At 38.1% G+C, this 13,508-nt stretch overlaps 2 protein-coding genes across 2 annotated transcripts in view; both read right to left on the bottom strand.

Annotated features, from left to right (window-relative positions):
• The window catches only part of LOC119415000 (myosin-7), a 31,679-nt gene extending 26,171 nt beyond the window's left edge, over positions 1–5,508 (bottom strand). The window contains exons 1-13 of the mRNA XM_037682124.1: positions 5,468–5,508; positions 5,270–5,302; positions 4,705–4,913; positions 4,479–4,622; positions 4,240–4,396; positions 4,123–4,150; positions 3,928–4,039; positions 3,701–3,793; positions 3,529–3,592; positions 1,333–1,431; positions 1,146–1,249; positions 908–1,046; positions 28–146 (exon numbers count right to left, since the gene is read on the bottom strand). Of these exons, the coding sequence (XP_037538052.1) occupies positions 28–146; positions 908–1,046; positions 1,146–1,249; positions 1,333–1,431; positions 3,529–3,592; positions 3,701–3,793; positions 3,928–4,039; positions 4,123–4,150; positions 4,240–4,396; positions 4,479–4,622; positions 4,705–4,905 (1,260 nt within the window). The 5' untranslated portion in view covers positions 4,906–4,913; positions 5,270–5,302; positions 5,468–5,508. The remainder of the gene's footprint in view (positions 1–27; positions 147–907; positions 1,047–1,145; positions 1,250–1,332; positions 1,432–3,528; positions 3,593–3,700; positions 3,794–3,927; positions 4,040–4,122; positions 4,151–4,239; positions 4,397–4,478; positions 4,623–4,704; positions 4,914–5,269; positions 5,303–5,467) is intronic.
• Positions 5,509–10,175: 4,667 nt separating this feature from the next.
• Positions 10,176–13,465, bottom strand: LOC119414921 (myosin-7). The gene is made up of 6 exons (XM_037682039.1): positions 13,241–13,465; positions 12,848–13,144; positions 12,645–12,749; positions 12,424–12,519; positions 10,711–10,845; positions 10,176–10,196 (listed from the first exon to the last, which is right to left on the bottom strand). The coding sequence occupies exons 1-6, from the start codon at positions 13,463–13,465 to the stop codon at positions 10,176–10,178; spliced, it is 879 nt and encodes a 292-aa protein (XP_037537967.1).
• Between the last annotated feature and the right edge of the window lie 43 nt (positions 13,466–13,508).

Genomic DNA, 13,508 nt, shown 5'->3' with positions numbered 1-13,508 from the left:
TACTCACATCATTCTGCCTGGCATTACCTGGGCAACATTTTGTCCCTTGGTGACCCATTCATTTCCTACTTTGACTCTTGGGTGACAGAGACCTTTGATGAGGTCGGCAGAGTTCAGGCCCATCAGATAAGCAACTTTGTCAGCATCTAAGTAAGAAAATATATGTACACAAAGACACAGGTACTTAATGTAATGCAGGTAAGGTCTGTGCAAAACATAAGAAAGCATTGTTGCTAGTTACCAAAAAATATAAACAGAAAATAAATACAAAGTGCAAAATTAATGAAAAAGGCATAAAGCAAAACAAGTTTTAGAATCTGAAGTAGATTCTTGCTTATAGTGTACAATTCATTCAACCTTTATTTATATAGATTAATCTCATTGAGCATCAAGGACTGATTTACAAGAGAAACCTGTAGAGAACTGGAATGAGAGTTTCAACTTTACCAGACCCTATAAATTTACTCTTTAGACTGTTTTAAAATCACCATATTTAGTCGTCAATTACTTTCTTGCTGTCGAAGTACAAATGAATATAGATGACACAGTTACATTGAGCCTTACAGTGTCCAGCTCATTTATTTAAATTTGATTCTATTGTTTCTTTTTAACAAATGCATTTTAAAAGCCAGATCTTCAACAATTTATTTAAAGGTTATAAAAAACTTACTTTCTCTGTAATTCCAGTACTGCAATATCTAAAACAAATTTTAATGTTGTTTCTACTTAAACTGGACCCACTTGTTTACTGTATCCATTGTTGTGCTTGCAATTTAACTGTAATTTAATAATAAGAGTCTCAAACTTACCTGTTCATAGTACTGTAATGGATTACATAAGGTAATTCCTAATCCTAAGCATCTACTACTAACAGTAGTAACAGCATACATGGAACATCTTCTCTTACCTTCAGTTCCATCAGCCTCTGCCTGCTCCTCTCGCTGCTTCTGCTTAAACTTCATGTTACCAAAGTGCATAATGGCACCAGTCATTTTGTAAATACTGTTCTTCTCTTCTTGAATGAAGCCCAGCACATCAAAGGCATCCTAAGTGAAATCAGTCAATGCTCCTTTCATTTTTGTTTAGCTTCAGAATATGGTTGACTGAACATCGTTTGTTAGTTTTGATTTCAAGATGTAACTCACATCAGTGGCCATCAGTTCTTCAGAGTCATTAATGGAGGCTACTGTTGTCTCTCCTTGGGAGATGAAGGCGTAGTCGTAGGGGTTGTTGGTGATGAGCAGCATCTCTAGAATTAGATAAAATATTGGTTACACAATGTCTGAGGTTTTTAATAAAAAAGTTGTTTCTTTTTTTGACTCATTCACTTACCCAGTAGTTCAGGCTTTACTTGAGACAAGATCTGGTAGAAAATGTGGTAGTCCCTCTCAGCTTTGAGCTGGTAGGTCACACGTGATTTTTCCAGAAGATCTGTTTTAGGTACAATGCAAAATATCTTAGTGTCTTTCTGTGCAAAATAATCTTTTGTTGGTTTGTGATCACATTTGATGTGACTAGACAAATCAAACATATTTAAACAGGTTCTCCACAGCAACATTTGGCACAAATGAGTCTAATCAATTTAGCAGTTTCTTGTAAGGCCTCACATTTTGTAATTAGTCCAAAAAAGTTCAGTCTGGTCCTCTGGACATTCAAAAAAAACCAAAACAAAGCAAAAAAATATAGAAACGTTTCGTCTCTCATCCAAGAGACTTCCTCAGTCTGAGGAGCTGTATTCAGCTCAGTCTCTTAAATAGCACCTTCTCAGAGTGGATCAACCAGTTTTGCTGCTGACAACCAAAACCAGCTGATCACATGCTCAAGAAGGACCATCAGCCTAACAATGGATCATTAGCACACTGATGGCTGTTTACTATTCACAGGAGGCTGAGTGATACTAGCAATCACAGCATTGTAAGAGGGGGACAGTTGAACCCGGAGGCCTCCACCCCTGTTTAACGATGGACGATTTCTTTTCACAAAGATGGCCTCCTTTACTCCTCTCTCAAACCATCGTTCCTCTCTGTCCAGGATGTGAACATTTTCATCCCTGAAAGAGTGACCGCTGGCCTGGAGATGAGTGTAGACCGCAGAGTCCTGGCCTGATGATGTTGATCTTCTGTGCTGGGCCATCCTTTTGGCCAGTGGCTGTTTAGTTTCCCCGATGTAAGACTGATCACCCTCCTGACACTGAACAGCATACACAACATTACTCTGTTTGTGCCGGGGGACTGGATCTTTGGGATGAACCAGTCTTTGCCGTAATGTATTTTGGGGTTTAAAAGCCACTGGGACGTTATGTTTAGAAAATAAACGTCTCAGTTTCTCTGATACTCCCTCAACATACGGAATGACCACTGGTCTGGGTCTGGGTTCCTCCTTTTCACCTGATGGCTGACTGGAGTCCTGTTTGGGTTTCTTCTCTGCTTTCAGGAAGGCCCAGTTAGGATATCCACATTGCTCTAGAGCCTGTTTTGTGTAGGATTTCTCCTTCTGCCTGGCTCCTGAGTTAGTGGGGACGCTGTCTGCTCTGTGATACAGAGTCCTGATGACTCCTAACTTGTGCTCCAAAGGGTGATGGGAGTCAAACTGCAAATACTGGTCTGTGTGGGTGGGTTTTTTGTACACCTCGGTTTGCAAATGTCCTCTATCAGAGACTGAGACCTCACAGTCCAAGAAAGCCAACTTGCCATTTTTTTCATCTTCTCGTGTGAACTTGATGTATTTATCCACAGAGTTGATTTGGTCAGTAAAATGTTGGACTTCCTGAGATTTAATTTTAACCCAGGTGTCGTCAACATACCTGAACCAATGACTTGGTGGTGTCCCTGAAAAGGACGTCAAGGCTCTCTTTTCTACCTCCTCCATGTACAGGTTGGCAACAATAGGAGAAACTGGAGACCCCCTGTGGTTTGGCATTGCTGAGGCAGGATGAAACTTTGATTCTGAGCTGTTCTGCTTCACCCTCTTTCATTTTGTTGTTGCGGATGGCTGATTCTGTGGCTGTGATCATCTCCACCAGAGGAATTCTACTTGGTGCAGCCGCAAAGGCAGAAACATGGGTGTGCTATGGGGTCTCCAGTTTCAACCGTAAATTTTGGAGCTTTGACAAGACGGATGTTTTTTCCCCGAGGTCGGCCTGTTAGCTTAGATCGTAGCTTAGCTTCTCAGCTTAGCTGCTTTTAACGATCCAAAACTGCGATTTTGGATGGTTAAAACTGGTTTTAAAGAGAAAAGAGAAAGGGAGGGGTCAGTGAAGAGCAATGGAGTTGAGCCTTTTGTCATCCAGTGTCTTCAGTAGAAAGAGAGACACGAAGAAACGATAAAGCTGATAAATGTAAATGAGCTTGATAATTTTCATTTATCATGCGGTTAATTGATTTATTGGTTATTGCGACAGGCCTAGTCACACAATGAACAGGAATGCTGACTGGTGATGAATCTTGCTTCTTAAACTGTGGAGAGAGCTCTCTACCAAACACAGCACAAAATAGAACTTACTCAGATGTTGCATGTAGTTTTACTTACAAGTCTCGATGTCAGCAGAGGCCAGCTTTCCTCTGTTGTCAAAGTGAATTCGGATGAATTTACCCTAAAAATAGATGAATTAACATTTGTTTTCATTAACGGAAAAAAATATCATTTTTCATTGTTTTGTTGATAATAAAGAAACTTTTTTTGCAGGTCCACAGTTACTCACAAATCTGGAGGAGTTGTCATTCCTGATGGTCTTGGCATTACCAAAGGCCTCCAGAGCAGGGTTAGCCTGAATGATTTGATCCTCCAGGGTGCCCTGATGTTAAACAAAGACACAATGTCTGACATGCTTACAAGTTTAAAGAAGCTTAAAGAATAAAGTAATTCTGGATTTACAATATAATACAATGTATTTGTTCTGTGATTGTATGAAACAAAGGTACAGCAAACCTTCTTCTCAGCAGCAGCATCTTTCTTCCCTCCACTGGGGACAGCAGCAATGCTGGCAAAGTACTGAATGACACGCTTGGTGTTGACAGTCTTTCCAGCTCCAGATTCTCCGCTGAGTAGAAGATACACAGAAGGTTTTAGGCTACGATCAATGATTTATGACTGCTGAAAAGGGATTTGCTAACAGTAACTTACGTGATAAGGATTGACTGGTTTTCCCTGTCTGTCATCAAGAATATATAATAAACAAAAGACAAATTACAGCATCATCAAAAATAATTTGAAGATGAAGATCTAAAGTGATTTATGTACCTGCCAGCATGTACTGGTAGGCATTATCAGAGATGGAGAAGATGTGAGGAGGAGCTTCACTCCTCTTCTTTCCTCTGTAGGCAACAACCACCTCTTGGTTGTAGACTGGCAGCCACTTGTAGGGGTTGACAGTCACACAGAACAGCCCGGAGTAGGTCTGCCATGTCAAGAGAGGATAATGATTTCAGAAGCTAAGGTAGTTCACTAATAATGAAAAGTAAACTGGCTCTCTAACTCACGTAGATCATCCATGCTGCGTAGCGCTCTTTGAGGTTAAACAGCACAGCTGGCTCATGGAGGAATGTGAACATCGCCATGTCTTCAATTTTATCAAACTTGGGTGGGTTCTGAGGGTGTACATCACACTCCTTCACAGTGACGGTCTGGAAAAAGAGTGATACATCTCACACAGAATGTCAAGAGTTTTCAAATTCAGTGAAACGGAACTGCTAAGTGATAATATACCTTTCCAAATTCAGTCTCAGCAGTGACTTTGTCACCATCACGACTGGTTACAGATGCTTTCACGTACTCAACTTCAGGGTCAGGCACAAAACATTCTTTCTTCATGTCAAATGGACGAGTCTGGGCCTCCAGGCGCTCCTTGTCTGATTTCCTTAAAAAAGGAGCAGCAGGTCCAAACTCTGCCATGACAGCATCTCCCATGATTCAACCTTTGGAAAAGAAAACATTATTATCAACTATGATTTTTTTATTTAATTTTTGCACACATGCAAAACCCAAATGAAAATGGACATATATTTTAAACCTCTATAATAAGCAAATAAGTATCTTGTTTTAAAATCAAAATATTTGAGTTTATTTATAACATATATTGTCTGTGTATACTGCAAACAAAACAACCGTAACTTTATCTGTTTTAATTTAGTTAAAGTAAAAATTTAGCATAAATCATTGTGACTCTAAAGTTTCATCTACTGTCATGCACATGTCAATAGAAACATAAAAATGTGCTTATTGTTAAAAAATTGAGCTGTGTTGTCGTCTAAAAGTGTTGTTGTGTGTTTACCTGAGTTGTTTTCAATCCAAATCTGAATCCTTGCTGTTTAGATTAAAATATAAAAGCAAAGCACAAGACAGATTATATTACAATTTGTTTAAGAAGCACTAAGTAAAAAGCCATATAAAACAACTGGAGTGACCTTCTACTAATGGTGGGTCACAAAAGACATTATTTTTAGAACTTGCGTTCTCACCCATTTCTTACCTTTTACACCCAACCTTGTGAAGTGAAGTGATGGATCCAGTGGCTAACACCAGGCTTCCTCTCCTTTAATAAAGACTGTAAGTCGCCCAAATATGGGTATGAATATCAGAGAAATGGCATCCAGTTTGTTCGTCACAAAATGCATTCTCCAAATTGGGCCAAGCCCAGTGCTTCTATTTGTTGCTCTCACCTTGAACAAAAGACTAATACACCAGTGTGAACATGACAAAGAAAGGGGATGGCTGTAGGTGTGTGTGTGTGTGTGTGTTGGTTGGGGGGGGGGGGGTCAGGGGCAGTCTGCTGTCTATCATATCAGTCTCATCGCTCCCGGTGACTTTTAGATAATGATAATCTAATGGTAATGAATCTTTTTAGAGTTGTTACTAAAACTGAATTAATGTCATCTTGCAATTGTATTAAAGCTTCTATGTATAGTAGTTTAACTCCTTAATTGACTAAACTTTAAAGTATATTTCTTTAAGGTAATGACCATTCATTTTCAAAAAATACACTTGTCTTAATACTTAATTTTTATTGTAAGAAAGTGAACTTTGCACTCAAACTAAATAAAGCAGCTCACCACAGCTTAAACAAATGACCTCAGGCATTTCAAGATCCAAGGTTCAACATTAGCCCATCCAGTGAATACAAATCAAGAGGAAGAATAAAGAGCTGCAGCTGTTGTATGCAAAGAGACAAGACACGGCCAAGGTCGCAGTAGTGGAACCCTTTTATTATCACTCACCACTGCTCAGAGTTAGGTCTCCACCTTTAATCCAGCCCTTTGCACTTTCAATGTCTACTGCAGCTAAAGAAAAGGAAACAACGCAACGACAGTGGTGTCGAACTCGAGTTCGTATTAAAGTAGACAGTGCCTAATATAAAGAGCCACAGCATGGAACTGAGGTAACACTTTCTCTAAAGTATTTATTCAAAGGTCAAACTTTCATACTCAGAAATATTGATAATGGAACAATATTATTTCTTTTGTCTCCAGGTTTTTGTTAAAGGGATCTGACATTTTGAGGTCTTTCTTTTACATATAAATAAAACAAAGTGCATATAACAACTAAAATCTAATTAAACTATTATTAATAGTGATACTTTATGTATTTTGAATCTTATATTGAAGCATAATCTTCTAATAAGCAATAACAAAAAGCCTTAATTCCCCTCAGCAGTCAAGAAACAATGGGGGGGGGGGGGGTATTTTTTTTTATTTGGCTGTTCTTTTTATATTTATAAAATAAATGTTTCTCAAAAACTACTTTGAAATGTATTTGTTTCTAAAAGGCTTTTATTGCTGTGAGTTTATGAATTATCAACACAGACAGACTGTCAGTTCTTGCTACAACTGAGTTTTATGTATGTAAATTATGTGTACAGTAAAATTATGACAGTAGACTGTTTCTGATTTTTTTAAATGTTTGTGGATATGTTTGCTAAAATATTGCCTTTTTTTTAATCATTTTTGAACTGAAAGTTGCTAAATGGGTAAAATAATTGGGGACTTAAAATTGAAGATCATAAATGTGTGCAAGCTAAGTTTTTCCTGCACTTATATTTAAGACATGTGTTTGTAACAGTTACCGTAAAAAAAAAATTTATTTGCAACCTGTACTTCCTAACACGTATAATGTATAATTACACCAGATTTTTTTCTGTTGGCGTGGAATAAAATGTATGTTTTAAACTGAAATCTACAAAACTGAGGGTATTGACAAATATTTAAATAGTTGTGACCTATCCTCCAGGCCTCTGTCAGAAGTGACATGCAGCGAGTGCCCTTGGTCTGCTCCTGTTGACATGGCATTGTTTCTTCTCTTTATTCTTGAGCACAAAGATAACTTGTGAAATTCCTGCTGGCTGCCTTTGAGGGCTTGGTGGTTCAGAGGATAGCTTGGGGACAGCTTGTGGCATAGGTTGTCAGGACAGTTTTTTTCTTATTTGACCAGCAGCAACAGGTGATAAACCCATGAGAAAACAAAGGTATACTACAATATATGCACTAATGTTGGAGGATGTGCATTATTTTGAATTAAACTCAGATCTAGGAAACTTACGCAGTTCATACATGAACATGAAAGCATGAGAATAAAGGAAATAAGTGTGAAAGTACTTTTAATTTGTGGAGGAGTTTAAACAAGACAGTTTTCTTGGTCTGGCTAGATTTAAACCAAGCTATAGTAAGACTTTCAAAAACTATACCTCGAATTTCTATTAAAACCTCTGTCGTCACCATTTGCATCACATCTTATTCCATGAGGCCCTGTCCCTGCTTGCCTTTCAACTTGTTTTTTATCCACTTTACTTATCCCTTTGTCTATTCCAGGCTCCAGAAGAGAACACTTGTTGGACCATTGAAGGTCTCATTCTCAGCTGTCCACAGTCTTTGTGTCTTTGACTTTTACAGTCACATGAGTTCCCAAGGGAAGGTGTGAGGCACCTTGCTCCACTTAAGTTGAGAAATCGGAGCCAGCAGAGCTATTGGTAGAATTTGTTATTTATTGTTGTGAAAGGTCACTTCTAAGGGGAGCTGATGGTTCACACTGTTGTCTTTGCTTCAGTCATTTAGACTCTGGACCTACTTGCATGGACTCAACCAGAACACGCCTTGTCCTCTCTGGAAAGGGCCAAAACATCATGAAATTATACGAAGGTACTGTTTATTTAAATGTAATTTCTTAAATTGTAATTCAAAACTCTATTTTTGATTGGAAAAATGATTTTGCAAGAACTGATGAGGTCCCTCCTGGTGGACATGGTGGCGCCACAAGTCCAGATTACCTGCTGTCAGACTCCCTCTGCTGTCAGGTCTGCTTGTGCTGTGAGTCAGTGGGTCTTTTCTTATCTGACTACAAAGATGCTCCGTGCATAAGCGTAGTAGTTAGGATATTTTTCAAGCTGATATTTATACATTTATATCTGCAATTTTATCTGAAATCATTTTTAGCAAACTCAAACAACTAACAAGAATATATGTTATCAAGTCCTCATTGATGGAGGCTTTTAGTTTCATTTACAGAAGTAATGCAACACATAGGTGCATACAACTGAAATGTTACTTTCCTCTTTTTGTGTATGTGTATATATATTTCTGCAGATATACAAGTGTTACTAAGTTTATAATGCTACAGGTTTAAATGTTAAATACCTGGTTTTAATGAAAAGTTTGTTCATTAAAGGCTTGTAGGGAAAGCTGCCTAAACTAGACGAGTTCATGAACAAATAATAACTAGATTATGTTTAAATGTGTGAGCAGGGTTATAACCACATTCAACTGAAACACCTGCATGTTGATTTTCCTCAGTTTCAAGACCATTCACATTTTCTTAAATGAACATTATTCAGGGTTTTTTTCAGTAAAGACATTTGTATCTTGCTGTGGAAGTCACATTGTTCTATGAAAACCATCTTAGTATTTTTATTGTATTAATTTATTTATGTTTAATGAACTATTTACAGTTTTGTTTAAACTTTGAACATTTCTGGAAATAAAAAAAGACTGAAAAAGGCTCAGTATTGACCTTAGATGTGCAGGTGTTATAATTTTCTCTGTGTTGGTCCTGTGCTGTCCCATAACACCAAATTAGACAGCGTGGGTGAAACATAAATGGATGCATAAAGGTTTAATTGTAGTAAAAGTCAGTCACACACTAAAACAATAACGTTATGTGGCAAAAACAATAGAATTGTTGTTTAGCCTTTTAACTAAGGGTTATTTTTTACAGCTCTGGTCCCATTTCATCCAAATTAAAGATAAATTCAATTCAACTCAGTTTATTTATACAGCACCAAATCACAACAGAAGTCATCTCAGGGCCCTGAACAGAAACATTCATATATAAAAATAAGTGCATATGATTTATCTGAGGAGCAGACTGCTTTGAATTTAGTTCCATCACAGACTCTCATCACATAAAATGTTCACAGATTTTACTGTTTTGTTTAGCCAGCTATCGTTTACCATTGAAAATAATAAGCTCAAATGATTTTGTCTTTATTCACACAATTATAGTTAAAATTTGTCATATCTTTTGCAAATAGTTACCCTCTTGGAACAAACCTAGGACAATGAGGTAAACCTTAATATGTAAGCAAAATATTAGATGTGTTTAAAAATAAGATGTGCAATTTCAGTTATTATATTATTTTAATATTGTCCTGGTGTGATATTGCTACAAAGTATTTAGTATGTCATTTATTTCATGAGTTTAATTTTCTTTTTTTATTTTGGGCAGTTGTGGCTGAGTGGTTAGAGCAGTCATCCTCCATTGCAAGAGTTGGGGGTTTGAATCCACCAGCAGTCACATGCCAATGTGTCCCTGGGCAAAAGACTGAACCCCTCATTGCCTCAGATGTGTGTCCCATCACTGTATGAATGTGATAAAGCTCTGATTATTCTTTGTAGAGATCTAGTAGAGTGCTGTATGAATGGATGAATGAGGACACAGATTGTTGTGTAAAGAGCTTTGAGTATCTTGATAAGATAGAAAAGCTCTATATAAGTACAGTCCATTTACCAGCTCTTTTTTGTTTTGCTTTAGTTTAGATAAATTATGCGAACCAATAAACTTTTACCAACAAAAAACTCAAGAAGCTGTTTCAGATGCACAATGAGTTTATTCTACTGATCACAAAGCATGCTTAGGGAGGCACCACTACGAAGAGAACGGGTGTCTCAGACAGAGAAGGTTTTGAAGAAGCTTTATTCTTCATCAAGTCCTTTCTGTAAGAAAAGAAAGAAAACTCAGAATAATTCAGTTTCAGTTCAATTCTGTTTATTTATATAGTGCCAAGTCACAACAGAGGTCATCTCGGGGCACTGTATAAGAATAAATACCAAGCTTGTAGAGAACAAGCATCTGAAATGCTGTGGAAAGAACTAATGTTTATTAGACTCTGATGTCATCAGAAGGTTGGCAGTAATGTTCACATTTTACATTTGGAGTAATATTCCAAAAACCTTAACCTAAAATATGGTTCATGGCTCCACTGCAGTCTGAGAGAGACACCTAGCGGGAGTTGTATGGAAAATATTTTTATGAATCAAATTTATTGGAAAAATGGTTGTTAATAATATATCACAATAATCATCACTATTGGTCCATGGATCATTTTTGCTTCATCAGCAATGCTTTTATTGCTACAGTTATTTTGTGGATTTGAAGCTGAATCTTTGTGAACCTCTGTTTTACACTGACACGTTTGTCTTTTATTTGTTCAGGGGTGCACATACGAACCTTGGCCCCAACATCACGATTTTTAGCACGTAGCTTGTTGACCTGAGACTCTGCGATGTCAGCTCTCTCTTCAGCTTCATCGAGCTCGTGTTGAATCTTGCGGAACTTGGTGAGATTATTGTTGGCCTGCTCCTCCTGAAATACGAATAAAAATCTAGTAAAGATTTGACATCAGAGAAAAGCATCATCCACTAAATCTCAAGTATTCCATTAACAGCTCTTTGGGAATCACCTTGTTAATGTTAAAATATTATATGTTAGCTTTGCTTGTCACCATTAAATGTGGGCAGTCATGTAAAAACCTTTGTGATTGTGTTGTATGACTGTTACCAAATACATCAGGAACCACTGGACAGATTTTAATGAAATCTGCAAAAAAGTAAACATTTTATGTAAATCTACCATTTATTAACTTTCAGAGTCAACCCAATTTAAGATGAATGACAACTTATTGATCTTAGTTAACACAAAGAAGGTTGTCACCCAATCATTTTTTAGTCATTCTAGTCATTTTAGGGGGAGTGGTGGTGCAGAGGTTAGAGAAGATGGACCTGTGATCAGAAAGTCGCAGGTTCAACTCCCAGTGCCGTCAACATCAAAATGTGGGTGGAGAAGGTTTAAACACCCACGCCTGTCTCCACCCTCATTTGCCCCACTCTGGGTCCCTGAATAGGCCCTTAATCCCCACATCTGTTCCCAAAAACAGGTCTCTCTTGAAAATGAGTTCTCGTGACTCATTGAGGCTACCTGTATAAATAAAGGGTAAATAAGTAAAAAATACAGATATTGATCTAAGCTTTGTCATGGTAGTAGCTGAGGGTATCCCTAACACATACTCTGAGTGCTAACAGATCTAGACTTTAATACCATAATAATGTAGCTATGGTCCAACAGTCTTTGCAATGGCAAGGACAATATCGTTCCTTCAAGAAATGGTCCTTTAATGTTTCAAACTGTTGAGGGTGGTTCACAAGTTTCAACATTCCTTACAAGCCTACTAACCATAGCTGGGGTGGGTGGTAGGGGGGGTGTCAGGGACAGGTGTACACTTTTCAAAATGAGAAAAGTGTTGAACGGCTTTTGATATGCCCTGTATAACCAACACGTTGCCGTTCTGCTGCATGGCACATGCACTGTATACACAACGCAGGACAACAGGCAAATTTGGTTATGCACAGTTAACAGGCTTCATCTTCATTCAGTGAAAACACACACAGGAGCTGTGCATTGCTGGTACCAGTTCAAGTCCTCACCACACTGGAGGTCCTTGCAACCAGAGCCTTTTAAGAGTAAGCTGATGTGTAGCGACTCGTTTTTTGACACCAGCTGTTTAATAAATACGCCTTTGAATTCTCCAAGCCCCTGTGTGGCACTGTGTTTACAGTAATTATGTTTTTAAACACATGCATAAAGTCACATGCAAAATGTCTCCAAAAAGAGTTTGTTTTGTACACTTGTGAAAATGTAGAAAATTGTGGACCACCCCTTATTGTCTTTTTTCATGGAAACAAATAATGTTTTGTTACAGGCTGCCTGAGAATAACATGAAAATGATCAGATCCTCAACTGAAAATAAAAAAGGACCAAAAAATTGAAACTTCAAATACACAAAGAAATTTTTAAAGCAAAGTCTGGCTCCTTGGAAACAAAATACAAACTAATGATGGTGGTCTTTTGCTCAGTGCTGAGTGGTTTAAAATGAAATCTGCTTACAGCCTCCTCTGCAGATTTCTTATACGTTTTGACTTTAAGCTGAAGCTTGTCCACTAAATCTTGAAGGCGTGCTAGATTCTTGCGGTCTTCTTCAGTCTACATCGAAAAAGATAAAGAAAGCAGAACAAGAAGGAAGACAAAATGTACAGTATTTATGTTAAATTTTTTATACTTTTAATTATCAAAGCATAAAACTATTTGAGATCTAAGCAGATTTTTACCTGATAGGTAAGTTCCTTGATACGTCTTTCATACTTTCTTACTCCTTTTATTGCATCACTGGCTTTTTTCTGTTCACTTTCCACTTCATTCTCGAGCTCCCTGACCTGCAAGGTGCCATAGAAAATTGAATGTTAAACTAATTCAGGTTCAGCTAATACAGTACTTATTTTGGCTTTTCAATGGACAAACGGCTCATATTTACCCTGGCCTCGAGCTTCTGCACCTGCTTCTTGCCTCCCTTCATGGCGATCTGCTCAGCTTCATCCAGACGGTGCTGCAGGTCTTTGATGGTTTGCTCCATGTTCTTCTTCATACGCTCCAGGTGAGCGCTGGTGTCCTGCTCTTTCTTCAGCTCCTCTGCCATCATGGCAGCATCAGTGATGGCCTTCTTGGCCTTCTCTTCAGCATTTCTGCACTCCTGCACTGCCTCCTCCACCTCAGTTTGAAGCTGGACTGCATCTGCCTCCAGTTTCTTCTTATGGTTTATCAGGCTGGTGTTCTGTTTTTATAAAATCAATTTTGCACAATTATCAGTATAAAAGTAGCAGGAAGAAATTAGCTTAAGCATAAGATGTAGGCAATGATCGTATTCTACCTGTGAGTGCAGCAGCTGCACCCTCTCGCTAACATCCAGCAGCTCTTGCTCAGCAAGTTTACGGCTTCGTTCAGTTTGCTCTAATGCACCTCTGAGTTCCTCTACCTCAGCCTGAAGCAGGTTGTTGCGTCTCTCAATAATAGCATTGTTTTCCTTCATATCATCATTGGCTCGCAGAGCTTCATCAAGCTGGAGCTGAGCATCCTTAAAAGTAAACAGAAACATGGGGTTTCTTTGTTAGTTACATACAGTATTTATCAAAACACAT

The sequence above is a fragment of the Nematolebias whitei genome, chromosome 9 (genome assembly GCF_014905685.2).
Source record: "Nematolebias whitei isolate Nwh7 chromosome 9, NemWhi1, whole genome shotgun sequence".
NCBI lineage: Eukaryota > Metazoa > Chordata > Actinopteri > Cyprinodontiformes > Rivulidae > Nematolebias > Nematolebias whitei.
Note: the sequence above shows the minus strand (reverse complement) of the source record. Positions and strands in the feature narration are given on the sequence as shown.

What these genes read in the sequence shown, in the direction of transcription:
- LOC119414921 (XM_037682039.1), bottom strand. Translation starts at nt 13,465, where the DNA reads ATGTTTCTGTTTACTTTTAAGGATGCTCAGCTCCAGCTTGATGAAGCT. An exon ending in TGCAGAAGCTCGAGGCCAGG is followed by an intron (nt 12,750 to 12,847) that starts GTAAATATGAGC and finishes GGCACCTTGCAG; the next exon opens with GTCAGGGAGCTCGAGAATGA. An exon ending in TCAAGGAACTTACCTATCAG is followed by an intron (nt 12,520 to 12,644) that starts GTAAAAATCTGC and finishes TTTTCGATGTAG; the next exon opens with ACTGAAGAAGACCGCAAGAA.